This window comes from Lynx canadensis, chromosome A1 (assembly GCF_007474595.2).
Source record: "Lynx canadensis isolate LIC74 chromosome A1, mLynCan4.pri.v2, whole genome shotgun sequence".
NCBI classification, from domain to species: domain Eukaryota; kingdom Metazoa; phylum Chordata; class Mammalia; order Carnivora; family Felidae; genus Lynx; species Lynx canadensis.
Genome location: NC_044303.2, coordinates 212,658,085 through 212,676,751, shown reverse-complemented (window position 1 = coordinate 212,676,751; position 18,667 = coordinate 212,658,085). Strand labels below are relative to the sequence as shown.

The 18,667-nt window shown below is 42.1% G+C and overlaps 1 protein-coding gene across 1 annotated transcript in view; it reads right to left on the bottom strand.

Moving 5' to 3' along the window:
* SLC45A2 (solute carrier family 45 member 2) overlaps positions 1-13,515 on the bottom strand; it is a 32,235-nt gene extending 18,720 nt beyond the window's left edge. Inside the window, exons 1-2 of the mRNA XM_030306894.1 lie at positions 12,940-13,515; positions 10,188-10,364 (exon numbers count right to left, since the gene is read on the bottom strand). Of these exons, the coding sequence (XP_030162754.1) occupies positions 10,188-10,364; positions 12,940-13,324 (562 nt within the window). The 5' untranslated portion in view covers positions 13,325-13,515. The remainder of the gene's footprint in view (positions 1-10,187; positions 10,365-12,939) is intronic.
* Between the last annotated feature and the right edge of the window lie 5,152 nt (positions 13,516-18,667).

Genomic DNA, 18,667 nt, shown 5'->3' with positions numbered 1-18,667 from the left:
CTGTTTTGTTTTTCCCAAAGCTATTGGGGGATGTTGTAAATGTTAACAACAGAATATGCCCTGTGAAGGAATAGTGGGCCATTGGGTAATTATTCCATAGACACCATGTTAAAACTCTGGATGGAAACATTTACATTTTATCTATTCACACCCTCCGATATGATAAGGGCCAGCAGAGGGCTGTAGGAATTCATGGAAGGCTTTCCTTTCTGCTGCTTTTGCTTAAGCTAAGGATTTTATCTTCAGAGATAGTCTCAAGACAAAGCCCCATCATCTTAGCTGCAACAAAGGCCAATAACAACTCCCACATCTACATCCAGACTGCATTTATCTCTCTTCCAACATCACTCTCATTGGGGCCCTGGAATTAATCATCAGGCTATTGGCCAGGCCATAAGCTGAAACATCCACAGGACATCTGCTGATGTCAGATAACAGGCCTTTACAAAGAAGAGCCCATAAATGATCTAGCTGGCTCCTTCACATAGCCACGCCATGCTGCAAACTCAGACCATAACCAACCTCAGAAGAACGAACGGCTTGACAGATAGATGTTGCATTTCATAACTTACGATGTAATTCCAACAATGGCTCATCCTGGAAGAAATCCAAACACACTGAAATAGGGTTGTTTTTCTTTAGTTTGCAACTATAATAGGTAAAATGGGTAATTCGGGGAGTTTCAGTTCTAGAGAATCTATCTGAGACAAACTCCACATCTGCTATGTACCTGTAGCTGTCTCTCTGCTTCAGGGGTGTGGCTTAACAATCCATACTCTGCTGGCAAAATAGCTTAAGTCAAGAGAGCTAACAGTGTGCTGCCAGCTACTTCACTTCAGCAAGAGATCAGACTAAACCCCCCCCCCCCCATTTCCATGGTGTTCACGAGAGAGTGATTTTGACTCTATTCTATATGCTAAGAAAATAGCCATGAAAGTGTTTAATTAGGTATATGGTTCCTACCTTCCCCCAATATATACACACTAATCCTGGAGAATTACCATAAGTACCAGTTACTGTGCGTGTGTGTGTGTGTGTGTGTGTGTGTCTCCTCGGACCTATTTGTTTATCAATAAAAATTGATGGAGCATCTACTCTCCAAGAACTGTGCTAAGCACTGGGGACACAGCAATGAATAAGACAACATGAACTGCCCTCTTGGACGCTGAAAGTACAAGGAAAATCAAACAGACATATATACTCTGGTCAAAGAGAGAAGACACAAGCAGCTTGACATTTCTTTAGATTCACAAGGCAACTTTTCTCCTAAAAGATGGTGAGATAACATTTAAAGTGTTGACCACTGTTTCCATCCACCCACCACTATCTGTGGTCCTGGGGTATTTCCTTATATCTTTGTCCCTTTGGGCCCTTCTTCACATTCAAGCTGAGCCGCAATACCTCATTGCTTTGGGGGAAGGACATGAAAGCAGAAAGCACAGAAACAAGAATCTGTCTTCTTGCTTCTGAGTTTCAAAAGCCCTTAGGCTCCAAACACATAGAACGAAGATTCAGTAGAAAATGGGATTTAAGAGCAAGGCATTCATGCTGGGTGCACGTATACCGGTGAATTCCTAAGGCAGTGGTTCTGCTCCTCTTTCCTAGGGTCTAGCTGGTATTAGGGGTGGGTGGGAGGTGGGGGGGGGTAGGTAGAACCACCCCCAAATGACTAGGGGGATCCCAGAACAGAAGGGACCAACGCCTCATGCCCTGGGTAGACCCCAGAGAGGCAATAAGACCTCGAGGAAGAAATGGCTTGTGGTGGCTCTAGATAGAAGTGTTTACCATGTCAGTCTCTATTCCAAGTGCTTAACATATATTGGCTCATCCATTCCTCACAACAACCTTTCAGGAAAGTACTTCAGCATATTAATTTTTAAAGTTTATTTATTTATTTATTTTGAGAGAGAGAGAGAGAGAGAGAGAGAGAGAGAGAGAGAGAAAGCAGGGGAGGGGCAGAGAGAGAGAGAGGGAGAGAGAGCATCCCAAGCAGGCTCTGCGTTGTCAGCACAGAGCCCGACATGGAGCTCAATCTCTCCAATGATGAGATCATGACCAGAGCCAAGATCAAGAGTTGGACACTCAATCAACTGAGTCACCCAGGTGGCCCTGCAATATATTCTTATTATTAGTGGTAGCTGTGTTCTTGAAAGTCACCCCAAACACTGAATTAGCAAGTAGCAAATGACTCCTCTGAGGAGAAATACGGGGCTAAGTTACTGAAACTTCTAGTCACATCTTCAACAAGTGAACAACACAGTGCTTTTCCATTTACACACACGGTGTGCTTCCATTTAAAGATATTTAGTATATATTGTTGCTTCATTAGCACTGAGCCCATGGGCAACAGAACTATAACTCATGCCTGAACAAAACTTAACACACATATTTTCTCCACAAGGCACATCACAATGTTCCTGCACTTTTGAAGCCCGGACGGCACTTGAGCACTACATCAGGGACCATCTTAAGCAATGAAATTACACACACACACACACACACACACACACACAAATGCTAACAATTTGGTACCAAATACACCACTAAAGGACAATTGTTTACAGAATGAAAACCAAACAAGAAGGCAGAGTGCTACCTGGACCTACCTCAACTGGGCATGAGGCTGTGGGTGATTCAAATTGCCCTCCTACACTCTGCACTTGTTTGCAAATGACTGGCAATGAGCTAACAGTATTGCTTTTGATGTTACAAAGAAATTTTAGTGAGTGAATTTGCAAGTAACAACCCACGAATAATTGATCAGCTGTATTTTTATCTCTATTTTAGAGAGGAGGAAAGCAAAACACAGAGTTTGCAGCTCCCAGAGTTCACCTCACCCTGGCCTGGTGTGGGAAGAGCAGAATGGCAGAGGGGGCTGAGAACCCTGTGGTTCTGCAGGGGCCTTACAGATGAGAAGAGATGACTCCATTGTGACCACTTCAGCTTGGCCGAGATGTGGTGGGACAATGGACATCTCAGGAAATGCCAGGGTTAACAGATGACATTGAAACCCAGGGACTCTATGCCCTCAAGCCCTTGCACTCTAAGTCCCCAGGACTTCGATGCAACCTTTGGGTAAAGGGATGGGAGAACATTCCAAACTGAGACTAAATTTCCACCATCCTGTGGTGATGGGGCTCAACAAAGGAGTGATTAAATTAAGTTTGGGGTTTAGGATCCCACCCATTTGCGACATAAAGATTTATCCAACGCTTTCCATTATTGGGCATAAGCTATGCTGTAGGCAAAAATATTTGCAGTAAAGCAGTGCCAAAACCATATTCTTCTCCACAATTAAACAAATAAATGCAGAGAACTGGAGTAGTGTGTTTGCCAGAGGTCAAATGCAATTTGTGTTTGTGCTGAACGCTACTGATATGTACTAGTATGTCTAATGCAATAAGGCTCACATAAAGGTATATTCACTTTAATTATCTCACCATTTTCCCAGAAGCAAATTTCTTGATTTGAGCATATGCATAACCGTTGCTACTGTAGTTCAGATAAGATTCCTGAAACTTCTCATTTCCTGACATGACACATAAATCCTGACTCTTGTTTCTTTTCTCAAGGATTAGAAATGACTGCAAGGTCAAGTAATTAATTGGCCGGGGTCTGGAGCCATTTGTGATTACCCTGAGTTTTCTTTAACTCTGCAGAATTAATATTTTAGTTCTGGGTTGCAACAGCTCATTTTACTATAAGTACTATAAGTGTTCATTTTACTATAAATCACTGAGCACTTTGCAAAATGCTTTAACCCTTCCAATGTCGACTGAGTAGCATGAAGCACTTATGCTAGAGACAATAAGCTCAGGACTAGATGTCATGAACTGAAAGGGACAGCCCATGTACAATACAGCCGGTCTTCTCAGCAACACCCCCTTTCTCCAACAGCTACTGCAGTGGCCAGTTCCAAACCAGTTTTGACCACCTTTTTTCAGGTGCATCTGGACCCACACTCAGGTCGGGGTCAGCACTCACACAAGTGAGGTTCACACCCATGGGACACCGTTGGCCAGTAGAGACTGGAGCCAATGGATTAATCCCCCTTCTTGATCCCCTCAAAGAGAAAGTTCTGAGATGAACTACATTAGGCTCCTAAGAGGGTCTTGGTGAGGTGGACAGTCACCTAGAGCAAAGGCCAACTCTGCAATGCTTCTTGTATTCTTTGGTCTGTTCCACTCCACCACTCCCCCATTCTCACTCTCTGGAATCCTTTCCCAAGTAAACTCTGCATACAAACTTTCTCTGGGGTCAGCTTTTAGGGGAGCCTGGACAAAAACATAAACCATATTTTTAGTAGGCTGATGATTTAGTTGGTTGGTAGGTTGGTAGGGCTTTTGCCCCTGCTCTAGTCTACTGCTACCTAGCTGTGTGATCTTGGACTAATCACTTTACCTCTTAGTAACACAGCTTCCTCAAAGGTACAATGAGGATGCTAAAATACAATATTTGTCCCACCAATAGTTCTTGAGCATATTCCAGGAATATTCTAAAGACTGTTGCTATAGCAACGAATAGGAAAGATAATGTTCCTGCTCTCAGGAAGCTTATATAGGTCAGGTACAGAAGCATAATATACACAATAAACAAATGAATAAATAATATAGTCACGTAATGATAAACACATCACAGAGGAGGGGTCATGTGACCAACTTGCCAACGAGCCAAGTTGATTTGGTATCTGGGGGAAGAGCTTTCAAGGAGAGGACAGAGCCAAGGAAAAATCCCCTCAGGTGTTTCTTTAATCTGCCTTTGAGATTCTTTGAGATGTATGTTGCTCACCCTTGAATGGAAAAGAAATGGCAATTTGGAGACATTAATTGTTTTGCTCTGAATCATCCATGTTGCCCACAAAGCTGAAATTCCTGTGTCCTTGGCTTACTCTCTAGCCACATCCTTCCTAAGCTAAGTGACTGAGGAGATGTGAAAGTCCACGAGTGACAGAAACTTCAAAGGGAACCCAGTTGACACAAGAAAACCATTCATGCGGCAATTACTCAAGGAGAAACCATTCAAACAGACTTTAACATGAAACACAGCATCTTTTCCACTTGTGTGAAAGATTTGCTCATAGGAGCCCATGTCTAAACTTCATTTTTAATAGTCTTTTCTTAGTCCTTAATTACTCTTAACCAGAGCATTTGTAACCTGAGATATTAAAAAGCTAGAAAAATTAAAAGAGGTTGTGCTCCACAAGCTACCCAATCTTCTTGCAATGATGTACCTGGGGGCAAGTTCCTCTCCGAGTCACCACAAAAAAACTTTGATGGGTTCTACAAGCCCAGTGGAAACAGAAAAAAATGAACTAAACACAGACATTTGGTGTTTGATCCTTTTAAATGATTCCTTGCTCTGGGCATTTGGCAGGATACTAATAACTAACATTGTGTGAAGATTCACAACCCTGTGAGGAAACAAAAGTTCAGAAATACTAAAGGCACTCAGCAGTTAAGAAAAGGGGCCAGGATTTGAAACAGGACAACCTTTCCCATCATGCTTTGCCCTGGCCACCCCCTGCTGGATAGAGCCAACTGCTAATGGTAGCAAGGCCTTAGGTTCAACTTAGCAGGTTTGTGCTCAGTTAGAAGCATTCTGGCACAAAGAAGGAATTCTTTACTCGTGAATGTGAGTTCTGCAGGCCCAGATGCACCTGGAGGTGAAGGCATGGGGTAGCAAGACAAGGGTGTATCTATGAAATACACCACATATGTCAGGGATGGAGGGAGAGTAGGTTTAGTTACCTTTAAATATAAGAGAGAGAAGAAGCCGGGAACTAAAATGTTCCCCTGGGAGTCAGTAGAGTCTTTTCTTAAAAAAAAAAAAAAAAAAAAGAAGTCAGAAATATGCTGGGAAATATTTTGGCAAGAAACCCTTTGACATTTTTTGCAAAGCACTTGGAATTGTTGGGCCTAGGCTAAAATGAAATAAATAGCTCTGAAATAAATAAGAAGGATTTCAATTTACTCAGATGATTGAATTCCTTGGGTGAATGAAAATCAAAACGGGCTCTGACACTGAACAGGCCTTTATCATAAAATGCCTGATGCAAGGAGTATGCTTTAGATATCTCTTTGCCAGGTTCATGTACATTCAGGAGATCTGGCCTGTATGCAAAGACAGAGAAGTATGATAATGTACTGTTATTTTTCACTCCATTTTCCAATGTGGTCTTCCATTCAGAGCAAGGACACTATGGTGGGGTCGCACATTCATCTTTAACTGAGCATTGACAGTTACTATTCACACTTTGAAAAGAAGGGGAGTTAGGACACCTGGGTGGCTCAGTCGGTTCAGCATCTGACTGTTGATTTCAGCTCAGGTCATGGTCTCACAGTCGTGAGATCAAGCTCCATGTCCGGCTATGCGATGAGTGTGGAGCCTGCTTAAGATTCTTTCCCTTCCTCTCCCTCTTCCCTTCCCCTGCCCACTCTCTCTTTCTCTCTCAGAAAAAAAAAGGGGAGAGGGGAGGAGAGAGAAAAGAAAAACATTCTAAATAATACAGGTGACCCTATCTTCTACCTCTTTCTTTGAGCCCATGTCCAGCAGTAAACATTAAAGAGCAGATGTTTCTGCAGATATATTTATATGTATATCCGTCACTATGCAGGTCTGTACATACAAACAAGGCAAAAAGGTATACTGTATTTTATGTGTGATCTGAGAGATATTCATGAATAATGTAGACTCTCTGTGATTATCACTTAGGCATGGACTTCTAGAATCTAAGTTTTAAATGAGGTGAGACTTTACTGTACTGTTTTAGAAGAGGAAGATGTTTTAAGCTAATTTTTCTAATAGGAAAAAAAAACTTGCTTTGAGCTATCCACACACTCTCAGGGGTCCCCCTATAACTGGAGACAGTTGTCTGGGATTCAGAGTTCAGTGTTGGTCAGGAGACAAAGCAAGGTGATTAAATGAGCATATTCATCTGATTGATGCAATTTGCCACGCAGTTCAACCTGATGTAAAACTGCATGAAACTTAAGGGTTATAAAAGTCTCCTTTTATGTAACTAACATTTCTAAGTACCTGCTGTCAATGATGCAACGGGTTAGAAGCCACGGGGAAGAAAACACTCATGTTTTTACAAATCTTGTATTTTACAAAATCTTGTGAAAGAGAAAGATAAATACACAATTATAATACAGGGAAGACTGTGAACAGTACTATAATAAATGTGGTCAGGTAAAATTGTGAACTGAAGTATAACTTTAAAATATAATTACTTGTCAATTATTCCTTAATAGATTGGGCTTTGAAAGCTCTTTCTTGCAATAGTCTTGGTCTTTAATTTTTCTCATTAGGCTAATACTCAATCGTGCTTATATTCCATGTGATATCTACCAGCTTTGGCCCATTTGAAAATAATTACCCTTTCCTCCTGGCAAATAGGACCCAAATAGAGAGGATCTGCTCTCCCACCCCTGCCCTAAACCCTCACTTTCCCAATATCCTAATTCTGTGGCCTAGTTCTGTCCAATGAGAAACAAGCAAAAGTCTGTGTGAGTGTTAGGAAAGCTTTGCTTTCTACCTTAAAAGAGACATATGTCAAAGTCCTAGTCCCCAATGTGACTATATTTGGAGATAAGGACTGTAAGGAGGTAATTAAGGTTACATGAGGTCATAGGGTGGGGCCATAACCAATAGGACTGGTGTCCTTGTAAGAAGAGGAAGAGACATCAGGAATGCATGCACAGAGGAAAGGCTGTGTGAGGACAGAGTGAGAAGATGGCCAGGTACAGACCAAGAAGAGAGGTCTCACCAGAAACCAAGCCTGCTGTCACCTTGTTCTTGGACTTCCAGCCTTCAGAAGTGTGAGAACATAATTTCTGTTGTTTAAGCACCCAATCTGTGGTATTCTGTTATGGCAGCTCAAGCAGATGACATGGGCCCCAAGGGCAATGAAGTTCAGGATATGTATGAGATGAACTGTTATCTTACCATCTCTTCCTGCTGAAGTTACCCACCTCATTCATACCTCTATGTTCATCTACTTGATACTTTTGCTTTGATCAATTTTTGTGTGGGGTCCCTGACCAAGTTAGAAGTTGTTTGACTGCAATTTAGAAGAGAGGGGGTCTTCTCCCTGGGAAGGGGGTGGAAAGTTCCCATGCAGCTTTGATTTCCAAAGGGAGAAAGGGGTAAGGGAATTTGGGCATGAGGAAAGACCCAGAAGTTGGAACAGAAAGGACAGCCTCTTTTGTTTGTCCCATTAATATTTATTTTGAGCACGTATGATGTGCCAGGCTGTATTGAAGGTGTGATGGATGCAGTGAGTAAAACAGAGCTGGCCTCTGCCCCTAGGAGCATGTTGGGAAATTATTCAAAGCACAGAAAATGTGGAGGAAGTAATGAGAAGTAAAGCTTGAAGAGTAGGATGGAAACAGATTATGGGGAGTCTTGAATCCTGTCTAGGAATTTGTTCTTTACCCAGCAGGCAAATGGGAGTCACTCCAGGTGATGGAACAGGAGAGTGCCCTGGTCATAGTTTGCTTTTAGGAGTATAAATCTGGAGGCTGTGTTTTGGTTCAATTGGAATTGGAAGAGATTAGAGGCTAGATAGATAGTTAAGGGAAAAGTGCTAAAGCTCAGACAAGATGTAGTGGGAGCCTGGACCAAGGTAATATGAAAATTATACCATATTTGCTGAGACCACCATACACTAATATCGACAGAAAACGTCAAGATATTTTCTCAGATTTATAGAAATACTACCATGTGTTAGCCTTTGAAAAGTTCCCCAAGGACCAAATTCAATCTTCTAATATCCGAGACAACAAAGCAGAGACCGTTTAGCCAAGACTAACAGGGACATAAGCCGGGGGGGGGGGGGGGGGGGGGTTGCTGGGAAAGGGTGGCCACATTGCCCACAGTACTTGAGAGCAGTAAAACTCTCAATGTGTCAGGTTGGAAAGCCCAAGAGTCTCCCACTGTTGTCATTAATTTCAGCAAATTATGATCAAGCAGAAGGAATTATGGGGTTTAAGTTAGGAGAATGCAGTTTGAATCTCTCTTGTGGGACCTTTTAGCTGCAGGCTAGTGTGGTCAGGGGCCACTGACAGATGGGCAGGGCTCTGGCTCCTCCATCTTCCCTAAAGCAAGGAGGAGCTACTCTCTTGGCTGTGCAGCCCCCTTTCTTCCAGAGTTCACCATCTAGATGTTTGCTCGAACATCAAATATTGAGCCAGTGGCTTCAATGGGCAAGCACTGCTCTTGGCTGTGGAAAATAAACTGAACAAAACTCAAGATCCTACTTCTCATGGTATCTACCTGGCCATGAACAGAGATAGAACACATCAAAATATGAAATAAATATATCGGCTGGGCCATAAAGACATCAAATAAGGTGGACTGATAGAGCCCCACCCCTAGATATAAAAACACTCCCAGGACAGGATCATGTTGTAATTTCATGTATGACCCCCTCCACTTCCCAGTCCTAGAACAGTCCTGACTGGTGTTCTATAAATGGATATTGAACGTTGCTAGCATTGCTGTAAATGAATGACTCAACAGCAACCAAAGGAGCCTGCCAATAGCCCCAAGAATTGAAGAGAGCCCCCCATCGTCCCTCGGGCATGGCCTTTTTCAAAGCAGGAGGTTGAGGAAATGCCAACTGTTTATATAACTAAGAAATCTCTAGGACATGTGGGATTTTTTCATTTGCTTGGTTTGTTTCTATTTTTGTTTTTAAAATGTGGTTGTTAAGTCACTTGCCACAGAATCATCCAGGATACTTATTAAAAATGTAGACTTCTGGGCCCTACCTCAAACCCACTGAATCAAAATAACTGGAAGAGAGGCCCAGGAAGCTGCATTTTTAACAAGCTCTTAGGTAATGCTGATGCCACCTTAGTGATTTAAAAACAAAAAACAAACAAACAAACAAACACCAAAAAGCAAAGTGCACAAGGCCTCTTTTCACTGCAGTTGTAAATGTCTCCACAAATGACTCTTCAGAAAGCTCTTATGTAAACTTCCTTTGCAAAAACTCCATAGCCTAGTCACAAGCTGATTTGTCTAGAGAAATGCACTGAAACACAGAGCCCGCGTGATGGGAGCATTCCATCAACAGATCCATTCATTCAAAAACTCTGACATGCATAGACACTGGATGGCACCAGAGGAAGCGCCTCCCTGTCTGGGGAACTTAAGGAAAGACTTTCTGGAACATTCCTTACCTGTGAAGAGGGCATGGTAGTGGAGGCCCCTCTCCTTATCCTCATGGGAACAGACATCAAATAAGTAGGCTTTAATGGGCCCATCAATGAAGTCAGCAGCAAAATCAAAGAGAACTACACCTATCATGGTGATGGTTATGGCCCAAATCAGCCTCCTCCTTGGATCAGCAATCAAAGCTAAAAAGGAAATAAACATACATCACCTAAATCCAGAGTTAGGATGATTTGCATTTTTGTTTCCAACAAAATGTCCTGTCATCAAATTATCTTCCTTTGCTTTCATTTTGTGTTGCTTTTCCAAATAAACATAGCTTTACCATTTCTTCAGGTTTTCAAAATTACACAAGTGAATGCCAGAAAGGGCAGATCTATAGAGACAGAAAGTAGATTGAGGGGTTGCTTACACCTGGTCAGGGGGAGGGAATGCGGAGTGACTGCTAATGGTTGCTAGGTTTCTTTCCGGGGTGATGAAAACGTGGTGCAATTAGATAGTGGTGATGGTTGCACAACCCTGGGAATATACTAAAAAGCACCAAGTTATGTCATATCTCTTTTTAAAAAGTTGTGTAAAAAATTATACATGTTTATCGTAAACCATTTCAGTGATGTAGAAAAGCTGGGGGAAATGTTTCGTCCCAGCCCCTACTGATGGTCATTCTTCAGATATCCCTTTATGCACTTACAGACATACAGGAAACGGTGTATACAGGTGCCCTAATGCAGTACTCCTCAAACTGTAGCATCCTTAATCATCACTTGGACAACTCGTTAAAACAGATAATCAGAGGCGTGCCTGGGTGGCTCAGTCAGTTAAATGTCTGACTTTGGCTCAGGTCATGATCTCACGGTCTATGAGTTCAAGCCCTGAGTCGGGCTCTGGGCTGGCAGCTCAGAGCCTGGAGCCTGCTTCGGATTCTGTGTCTCCCTCGCTTTCTGCCCCTCCCCTGCTCACTCTCTCTCCCTCTCTCTCTCTCTCTCAAGAATAAACATTAAAAAAAAAATTTTTAAAAACACAACAGAGTATCGGGCTCTGTCTTCCACAATTCTCCAGTAGGTCTGAGGTGGGGCTGGGCATTTGCGTCTCCAACAGCCCCCGGATGCTGATGTCCTGGGTCTGAGGACCACGTTTTGAGGAGCACTAATGGGATCATGTTGGACACGTTCATTTATAACCAACTCTCTTCATATCTTTGTATTTCACTTAACGGAGAGCAACTGCACAGTTTTTAACAGCCGAATAATATTCACTCTGTGGACATGTCAGAATTCATTCACCCTATCTCCTATTAGAGAAAGCAAAAATGTTCCCTTTCTTTCAGTTTCACTTGAGAACAATGTGTAACTTATGCACATTAAAAAAAACAAACTACAGTATAAAAATAAGTGGAAAATAAGCCTATACTCCACTTTTTACCTCCAAGTTCCTTTAGTACTCCTCCCTAGGGGAAACCATACTTACCAGGGGTTTTTGTAAATACTTTGCAGAAATAAATCAAATTTATGTAGTTATGCCCACTTTTAAATATATACAAATGATGGGTGCCTGGGTGGCTTCGTCAGTTAAGTGTCCAACTTCAGCTCAGGTCATAATCTCATGGCTCAAGGGTTCAAGCCCCACATCGGGCTCTGTGGTGACAGCTCAGAGCCTGGAGCCTGCTTCAGATTTTGTCTCTCTCTCTCTCTCTCTGCCCCTTCCCTTTCCCACTCACATTCTCTCTCTCTCTCTCTCTCTCTCTCAAAACTAAATAAACATTAAAAAATTATTTAAAAAATACATACAAGGGGCGCCTGGGTGGCTCAGTCGGTTAAGCAGCCGACTTCGGCTCAGGTCATGATCTCGCGGTCCGTGAGTTCGAGCCCCGCGTCGGGCTCTGTGCTGACAGCTCAGAGCCTGGAGCCTGTTTCAGATTCTGTGTCTCCCTCTCTCTGACCCTCCCCCATTCATGCTCTGTCTCTCTCTCTGTCTCAAAAATGAATAAACGTTAAAAAAAAAATTTTTTTTTTAATTTTAAAAAATATTTTAAAAAATAAATAAATAATATAAAATAAAAAATACACACAAATGATAACTGATTATCCTGCCTCATTATAATCCATTCTGCTAGCCTGAGAGTTAATGGCCAAAAAATGTGTATTATTTTTAACGATTCTTTGTTCAATGAAATGAAGTACTTTTTATGTACTACCACCAATTACTGATTAATTGGTGGCTGATGAATGGCAAGAAAAAGTGCTCACCATCAGGGGTTTTTTGGTCCAGCATTTGCAGTGCAAAACTGTGCCCTTGAGCTGACAGGCTGATGCCCTGCATCCACTAAAAGACTCTACCTAAAGCTATGAAGAAAATTAGCCCTTATTTAGACATACAGGTAATTTATTATTAGTATTTATGGAGTCATTTGGCAAACGGTTAATTCAACAAAGTACTAACTAAAGCCGAAGTTCAAAGAACACTGCAATTAATAAATATGTAAAAATATTTCATTTGATAAAACAGATAAAAAATTATTCCTACTTTGCAATCCTCACAACAATGAAACAACAGCAATGGATCCTGATGCTTCTAAAAATGAAGACTCCCCAACCACAGAATTTGGGTCCTCCCAAGGTGGAAGTTTATTTTAACCTAGGAGAGATCATCAGTTTAACCGGTTTCCAATGAAATGTCTCATAAAGAAATCCGCATTCTACTCCTATTGAGTTGCATAATGGGCCCCTTTCCCCCGCCTGCCCGCCTGTGCAGTGCACTGACCTGCTACCACAGCGTCCCCGTTGAGGTACAGAGTCATGCCCAAGAGCATCATGATGACCAGGGTGAGGATGTATGGTCTCCGCCGGCCCCACCTGGCCCGGCAATGGTCGCTGGCTGATCCCACCACGGGTTGCAGCAGAAATCCCAGGATGGGGCTGAGGAGCCACACCATGCTGTACAGACTCTTGGGCAGCCCCACGCTGAGCAGGACTGGGGTCACGTAGGCCGCCTCCACTGCGTAGCAAAACTCCCGGCCAAGCATGGCCATGCTGTGCATGATGAGATTGCCCGTGTGTCTTTTGGGGGGCTCCTCGGGGTCCAAGGGCTCATCGTCAGCTAGGGACTCGTAGGTGCGACTGCCAAGCTGCCCGATGTTGCCGCCCATGGCCACAGGGTGAGGAAACTGCCTGCAAGCCCACCACCTTCTGTGTGGCCCTCAGGTTTCTGCCCCAAGCCGGATTTGACATGGAGCCTGACTGAGCAGCCAACGGAGATGGTCAAGCTGGGGGAGGGGCTCAAATTCTTTCATGCTTCTAAGATCACAAGTTATGATGAGAAGGAAGGGGGTGGGGTCAGGAAAGCATGAGGGAGATTAGCTGCTGTGAGCCCTCTGGCTCCTTAGAATGTTTGTCTAAAGCAATCTTTCCTTCTCTGTTCTTTCTGTTCTCTCTGTTTCTGTCACACACATGTATCTATACACACACACACACTTACACACAATCACATGCACAGCTTTGAGACAATGAAGCTGTATTATGCAGGTCGTAAGTCAAAACATGAATAAATACATCAATATCTTCTTCTAAACTTTGTCTAGACATAAATATTCTGTATTTTCCTGAACACAAGTTTCTGCACACACACCTCAAGAATCAGCTAACTAGATTTACAGCCGTGAGAGGCTGCACCCTTTCTCCAATCTCTAGCCTGTCTCAGCACTGTGCTATTTCCCTTCATTGCATTTAACACATTTTCCAACTAGATAATTCTGTGTTTATTCTATTTCTTCTGTTAGTCTTTGATCCCTTTAAAAGCAGTGATCAGGTCCATTTCTGTCATTATGGTAATCCCCAGGTGTAGCATGATACCTGGCACCTAGTAGGTCCTCAACAAATATTTGCTAAAGGAATTACTGAGTGAATAAAGTGCATACACGAAATTCTGTAGAACCAGTCAACAGCCTGTTTGCTCAGGTCCATTCCCTGTTCCTCCTCACAGGCTCTGTATCATAAGACACTACACTTCCCAGGTTCCCTTGCTTCTAGGTAGATTTGGCCAATGAAAGGCATTGGTGGGAAGACTGGGGCCAGGAGAGAAGATCCTGGTATTTCCCTCCCTCCATTTCTCCTTCCTGAGCCGTCTGTGGTAGTGGCTGCATCTCCACGATGGGTCTAGCTTCCACCAAGCAAACTTAGCTTCAGGATCCCGGTAACACTGCCTTCCCCATTGTTCCTGCAGCCATAGGAGTGGCCCTGGCTTCCCATTGCTGTTTATATCTGGGTTGCTTCACTGTCCCCTGGGCTTCTCAGCACTTATGTCACCAGTGTAATTCCCTATATTAAATTTCCTGATTGATTGATTGATATTTCACCCATCCCCCCACCCACCTCCCCTCTGGCAACCACCAGTTTGTTCTCTGTATTTAAGAGTCTGGGTTTGTTGTTTATTTTTCTCCTTTTTTCTTTGCTTTGTTTTTTAAATTCCACATAGGAGCGAAATCATGGTATCTGTCTTTCTCGTTCACTTAGGACTATACCCTATAAGTCCATCCATGTTGTCGCAAATGGCAAGAGTTCATCTTTGTTTGTTTGTTTGTTTATTTTTGAAAGAGAGAGTATGTGCAAGCAGGGGAGGGGCAGAGAGAGAGGGAGACACAATCTGAATCAGGCTCAGGTTCTGAGCTGTCAGCACAGAGCCCAACACGGTGCTTGAACTCACAAACACGGGGCTTGAACTCATGAACATTGAGATCGAGACCTGAGTCGAAGTTGGACACTTAACAGACTGAGCCACCCAGGTGCTCCAAAAGTTCACGTTTTACATGGGTAATATCCCATTATATACATATATATGCACACACACACACATCTTCTTCATCCATCTTGGCTGAGTTGCTTCCATATCTTGGCTATTATAAATAATGCTGCAATAAACATAGGGATGCATATGTCTTTTCAAAGTAATGTTTTTGTTTTCTTTGTGTAAATACCAAGTAGTGGAATTACTGGATCGTAAGGTAATTCTATTTTTCTTTTGAGGAAACTCCATCCTGTTTTCCTCACTGGCTGCACCAGTTTACATTCCCACCAACAGTGCACGAGAGTTCCTTTTTCTCCACATCTTCTCCAACACTTGTCATTTGTTGTTTTTGACTTTAGCCATTCTGACAGCCGTAAAGTGGTTGTCTCAATGTGGTTTTAAGTTGTGTTTCCCTGGTGATGAGTGATGTTGAGGATCTTTTCATGTGTCTGTTTGCCATCTGTATATCTTCTTTGGAAAAATGTCTATTCAGGTCCTCTGCTCATTTTTAATTGGATAATTTCTTTTTTTGGTGTTGAGTTGTATAAATTGTTTACATAGTTTGGATATTAACCCTTTATTGGATATATCATCTGCAGATATCTTCTCCCATTCAATTGGTTGCCCTTTTGTTCTGACGATGGTTTCCTTTGCTGGGCAAAAGCTATTTATTTTGATGTAGAATCAATAGTTTAATTTTGTTTTTGTTTTCCTTGCCAGAGGATACATATCTTGTAAAATATTTCTACAGCTGATGTCAAAGAAATTACTACCTATTTTCTTCTAGGAATCTTATGGTTTCACATGTAGGTCTTTAATCCATTTTGAGTTTATTTTTGTTTATGGTGTAAGAATAAATTTCCTCTAATTTAAAGACTCTGAGTGGGTCATATTTTCCTTGCTGGATCCTGAGTTCAAATGAAAAGTTCCTGTGGCAAGAGGAACACAATCTTATAGGAAGGGCCTTAAAAATGGTATAAGAGCAAGACTCGGAGTCAGAATATTAAAATTTAAATTCTGGTTCTGCCTCTTCCTACCAGTATCTTCCTGGGCAAATCACTTAAAACTGGTGGTTCCCAAACTGTGTGCCAAGATGCCCCGGGCACCACAGTGACCTCAAAGGGGTGCCTCAGGATATTTAAAGTTTTGAAGATAGTAAACAGAGTGAAACTCAACATCTGTCAGATACCCCATGAACTATCAGTGAGGTAGTTCATCCTTTCAACCTAAGATTGCACTACAATCCTTTCAATGATTACGTATTTCTGTGAGGCTGGATTTCCCACAATCACGATAAAAAGCAAGTACTGTATGAAAAGCAAGTACTGAACAGAAAATGAGGGTAGTGGTGCCCAATATTATTTCAAGGCATGAGAAGCTGCATAGTGTCCAACACATATGTGACCTATAAGTAAGAGTGTTAAAAATGAAATAAAAGTGCTTTCTCTCAATGTATGTGTGTTTTCTCAAACAGTTAGTTATTAGGGCATAAATACTTAAGCTGTTGGGACCTAATTCTTTACAAATGGAATGGTTAGATATTTCTTTTGGCCAAGAGGCACCATGAAAAAGTTACTCAGACACAAAGGGAGATACGAACTAAGAAGGTTTTAAGACCATCTGAGCCCTGTGTTCTCATCTGTACAATGAGATGAGAACTCATTGTACCCCTGCTTCAACTACCCCTGTGACACTTGTGTCTCCTTTGATGAAGCCTAAAATGTGCACAGAGGCCTGGATGCAACCAGTCACCTTATTCCATGTCATTTGATTCATCGCCATACAGTGTGTAGCATCCCATCACTTCCTACGTTGTAGGATCAAAAGTGTAAATCAGTGTATATTGAACTACACATGCAAGAATAAAACTCCTATGTATTCAAGAATATAATCTGTCTTTCACTAGAATTTGCCATCTTCAATTGCCTGCTACTCCTCCATCCTCCTTAGAGCCTCCTATTTTCTTCTCACCTACACTCTTGCCCATTTCTAAGTCTACAGTTTGTCAAAAGAGAACCAAAGAGGAAGTGTACATTTTCTATACAGGGTCTTAGACTCTTCAGAAGAAAAGTATGGGTCATTAACAAAATCTATTAGCCTTATTTATAGACCTGTATTCTTTAAAAAGTATAAACTACAGAAACCAATTTTTTCATTCAAACATTTGGTATAAAATCGATTAATCACAGAAATCAATATTTTGAGCTAGCCCATCTGCTTATTTACAGATTTTTGCCAACTGGCTTTTATTCTTTCCCTCATTAACCCTTCAAGAGATATTTTTTGAGCACCTATTATGACAGTAGCAAAGGGGAAAAGACTTTGTTCATATCCATTAGGACAGTGGCACTCAAAGTGTGGTCTTTGAACCAGGAGCATTATAATCACCTGGAAGCTTGGCAAAAATGCAAATTCATGAGTCTTGCCTTAGACACTCTGTATTAGAATCTCTAGGGTCGGGCCTAGGAATCTGTATTTTAATGTATCTCTAGATTATTCTCTTGTGTGTGTGCTAGAGCAACTCTGGGAGCTTATAACCTAGTGAAGAGTTATGTAAGCTACACTAAAAGCAATGACTATCCTTGGAGATATGTACAAAGTGCAATGGAAACCTAGGAAGGACCCCTAAGAACAAAACTAGTAATCACTGAGCACCTAGGATGTTCCAGGCACATCACAGGCATTGTCTTAGATACCACAGTGATTGAGTGATATTTGAACCCAACTGATACTTGACTCAAATTTTATAATCATTGTATAAAACTGCCCTAGGGCTGAGAAACACAGGAAGTTTCACAAAGAAGGCTGTTTGAGCCAAGTCTAAATTTGCTAAATCAACAAGCTGGAGCAAAAGGGGCTAGGAGTACTGTTATCCCTGGAAAATGTCACAGAATATGGAAAGGAATGGAAGCAAAAGAGACCATCACATAATTAGAAACTTGAGTCAGTCCAATAGAAAGTAGAGATGCTGCGGAGATGGGACTGAACAGCTAGGTAGAAGTCTTATTATAAAAAAGGGTTGATACGCTACATAAATGGATTTATATTTGTTACATAAGGAAAAGAAAAGAGAACCATTGAAGAATCTTACAGAATGAAAAGACCAGTTTGATGTGGTAAAGATTACCAGTAGAGTAACAGGATAAAGAAGAAGAAGAAGAAGAAGAAGAAGAAGAAGAAGAAGAAGAAGAAAAAGAAGGCGGCGGCGGCGGCAATGGTACTGGAGGTGTAAGTCAGGTAGGCAAGCAGAGCAGTGGTCCAGGAAAGAGGTAATAGGGGTCTGAATGAAGGCAGCAATGGATGTTGGGCAGAGCGGATCGGTATGGAGCCATGAAGATGAACACTGACAGCACTTCACTATTGAGATTCACTTCTTTAATAAATATTTACAAAGTTTCCACTATGAGCCAGGCACTGATCTAGGAAGTGAGGATTTAACAGTGAACAAAACCTATAAAGCCCTTCCTAAAGCTTCCATTCTAGCGTGCACTGGTTAAGAGATAGTTGGTTAAGAGGGCTGGGGTTAATCAGTATAATGTCAGTAATAATACACGAGGTGAAGAAAAATGAAACGGGAGAGGGGAAAGAAAGTGATAAAGTGGCTGCCTTTTTTGGGAGGGGTCAGGAAAGGGTACTCCCTAAGGTGACATTTGGGCAGTGGCCTGAATGAAGTGAGGGGTAAGCCATGGGCACACTGAGGGCAGAGGCA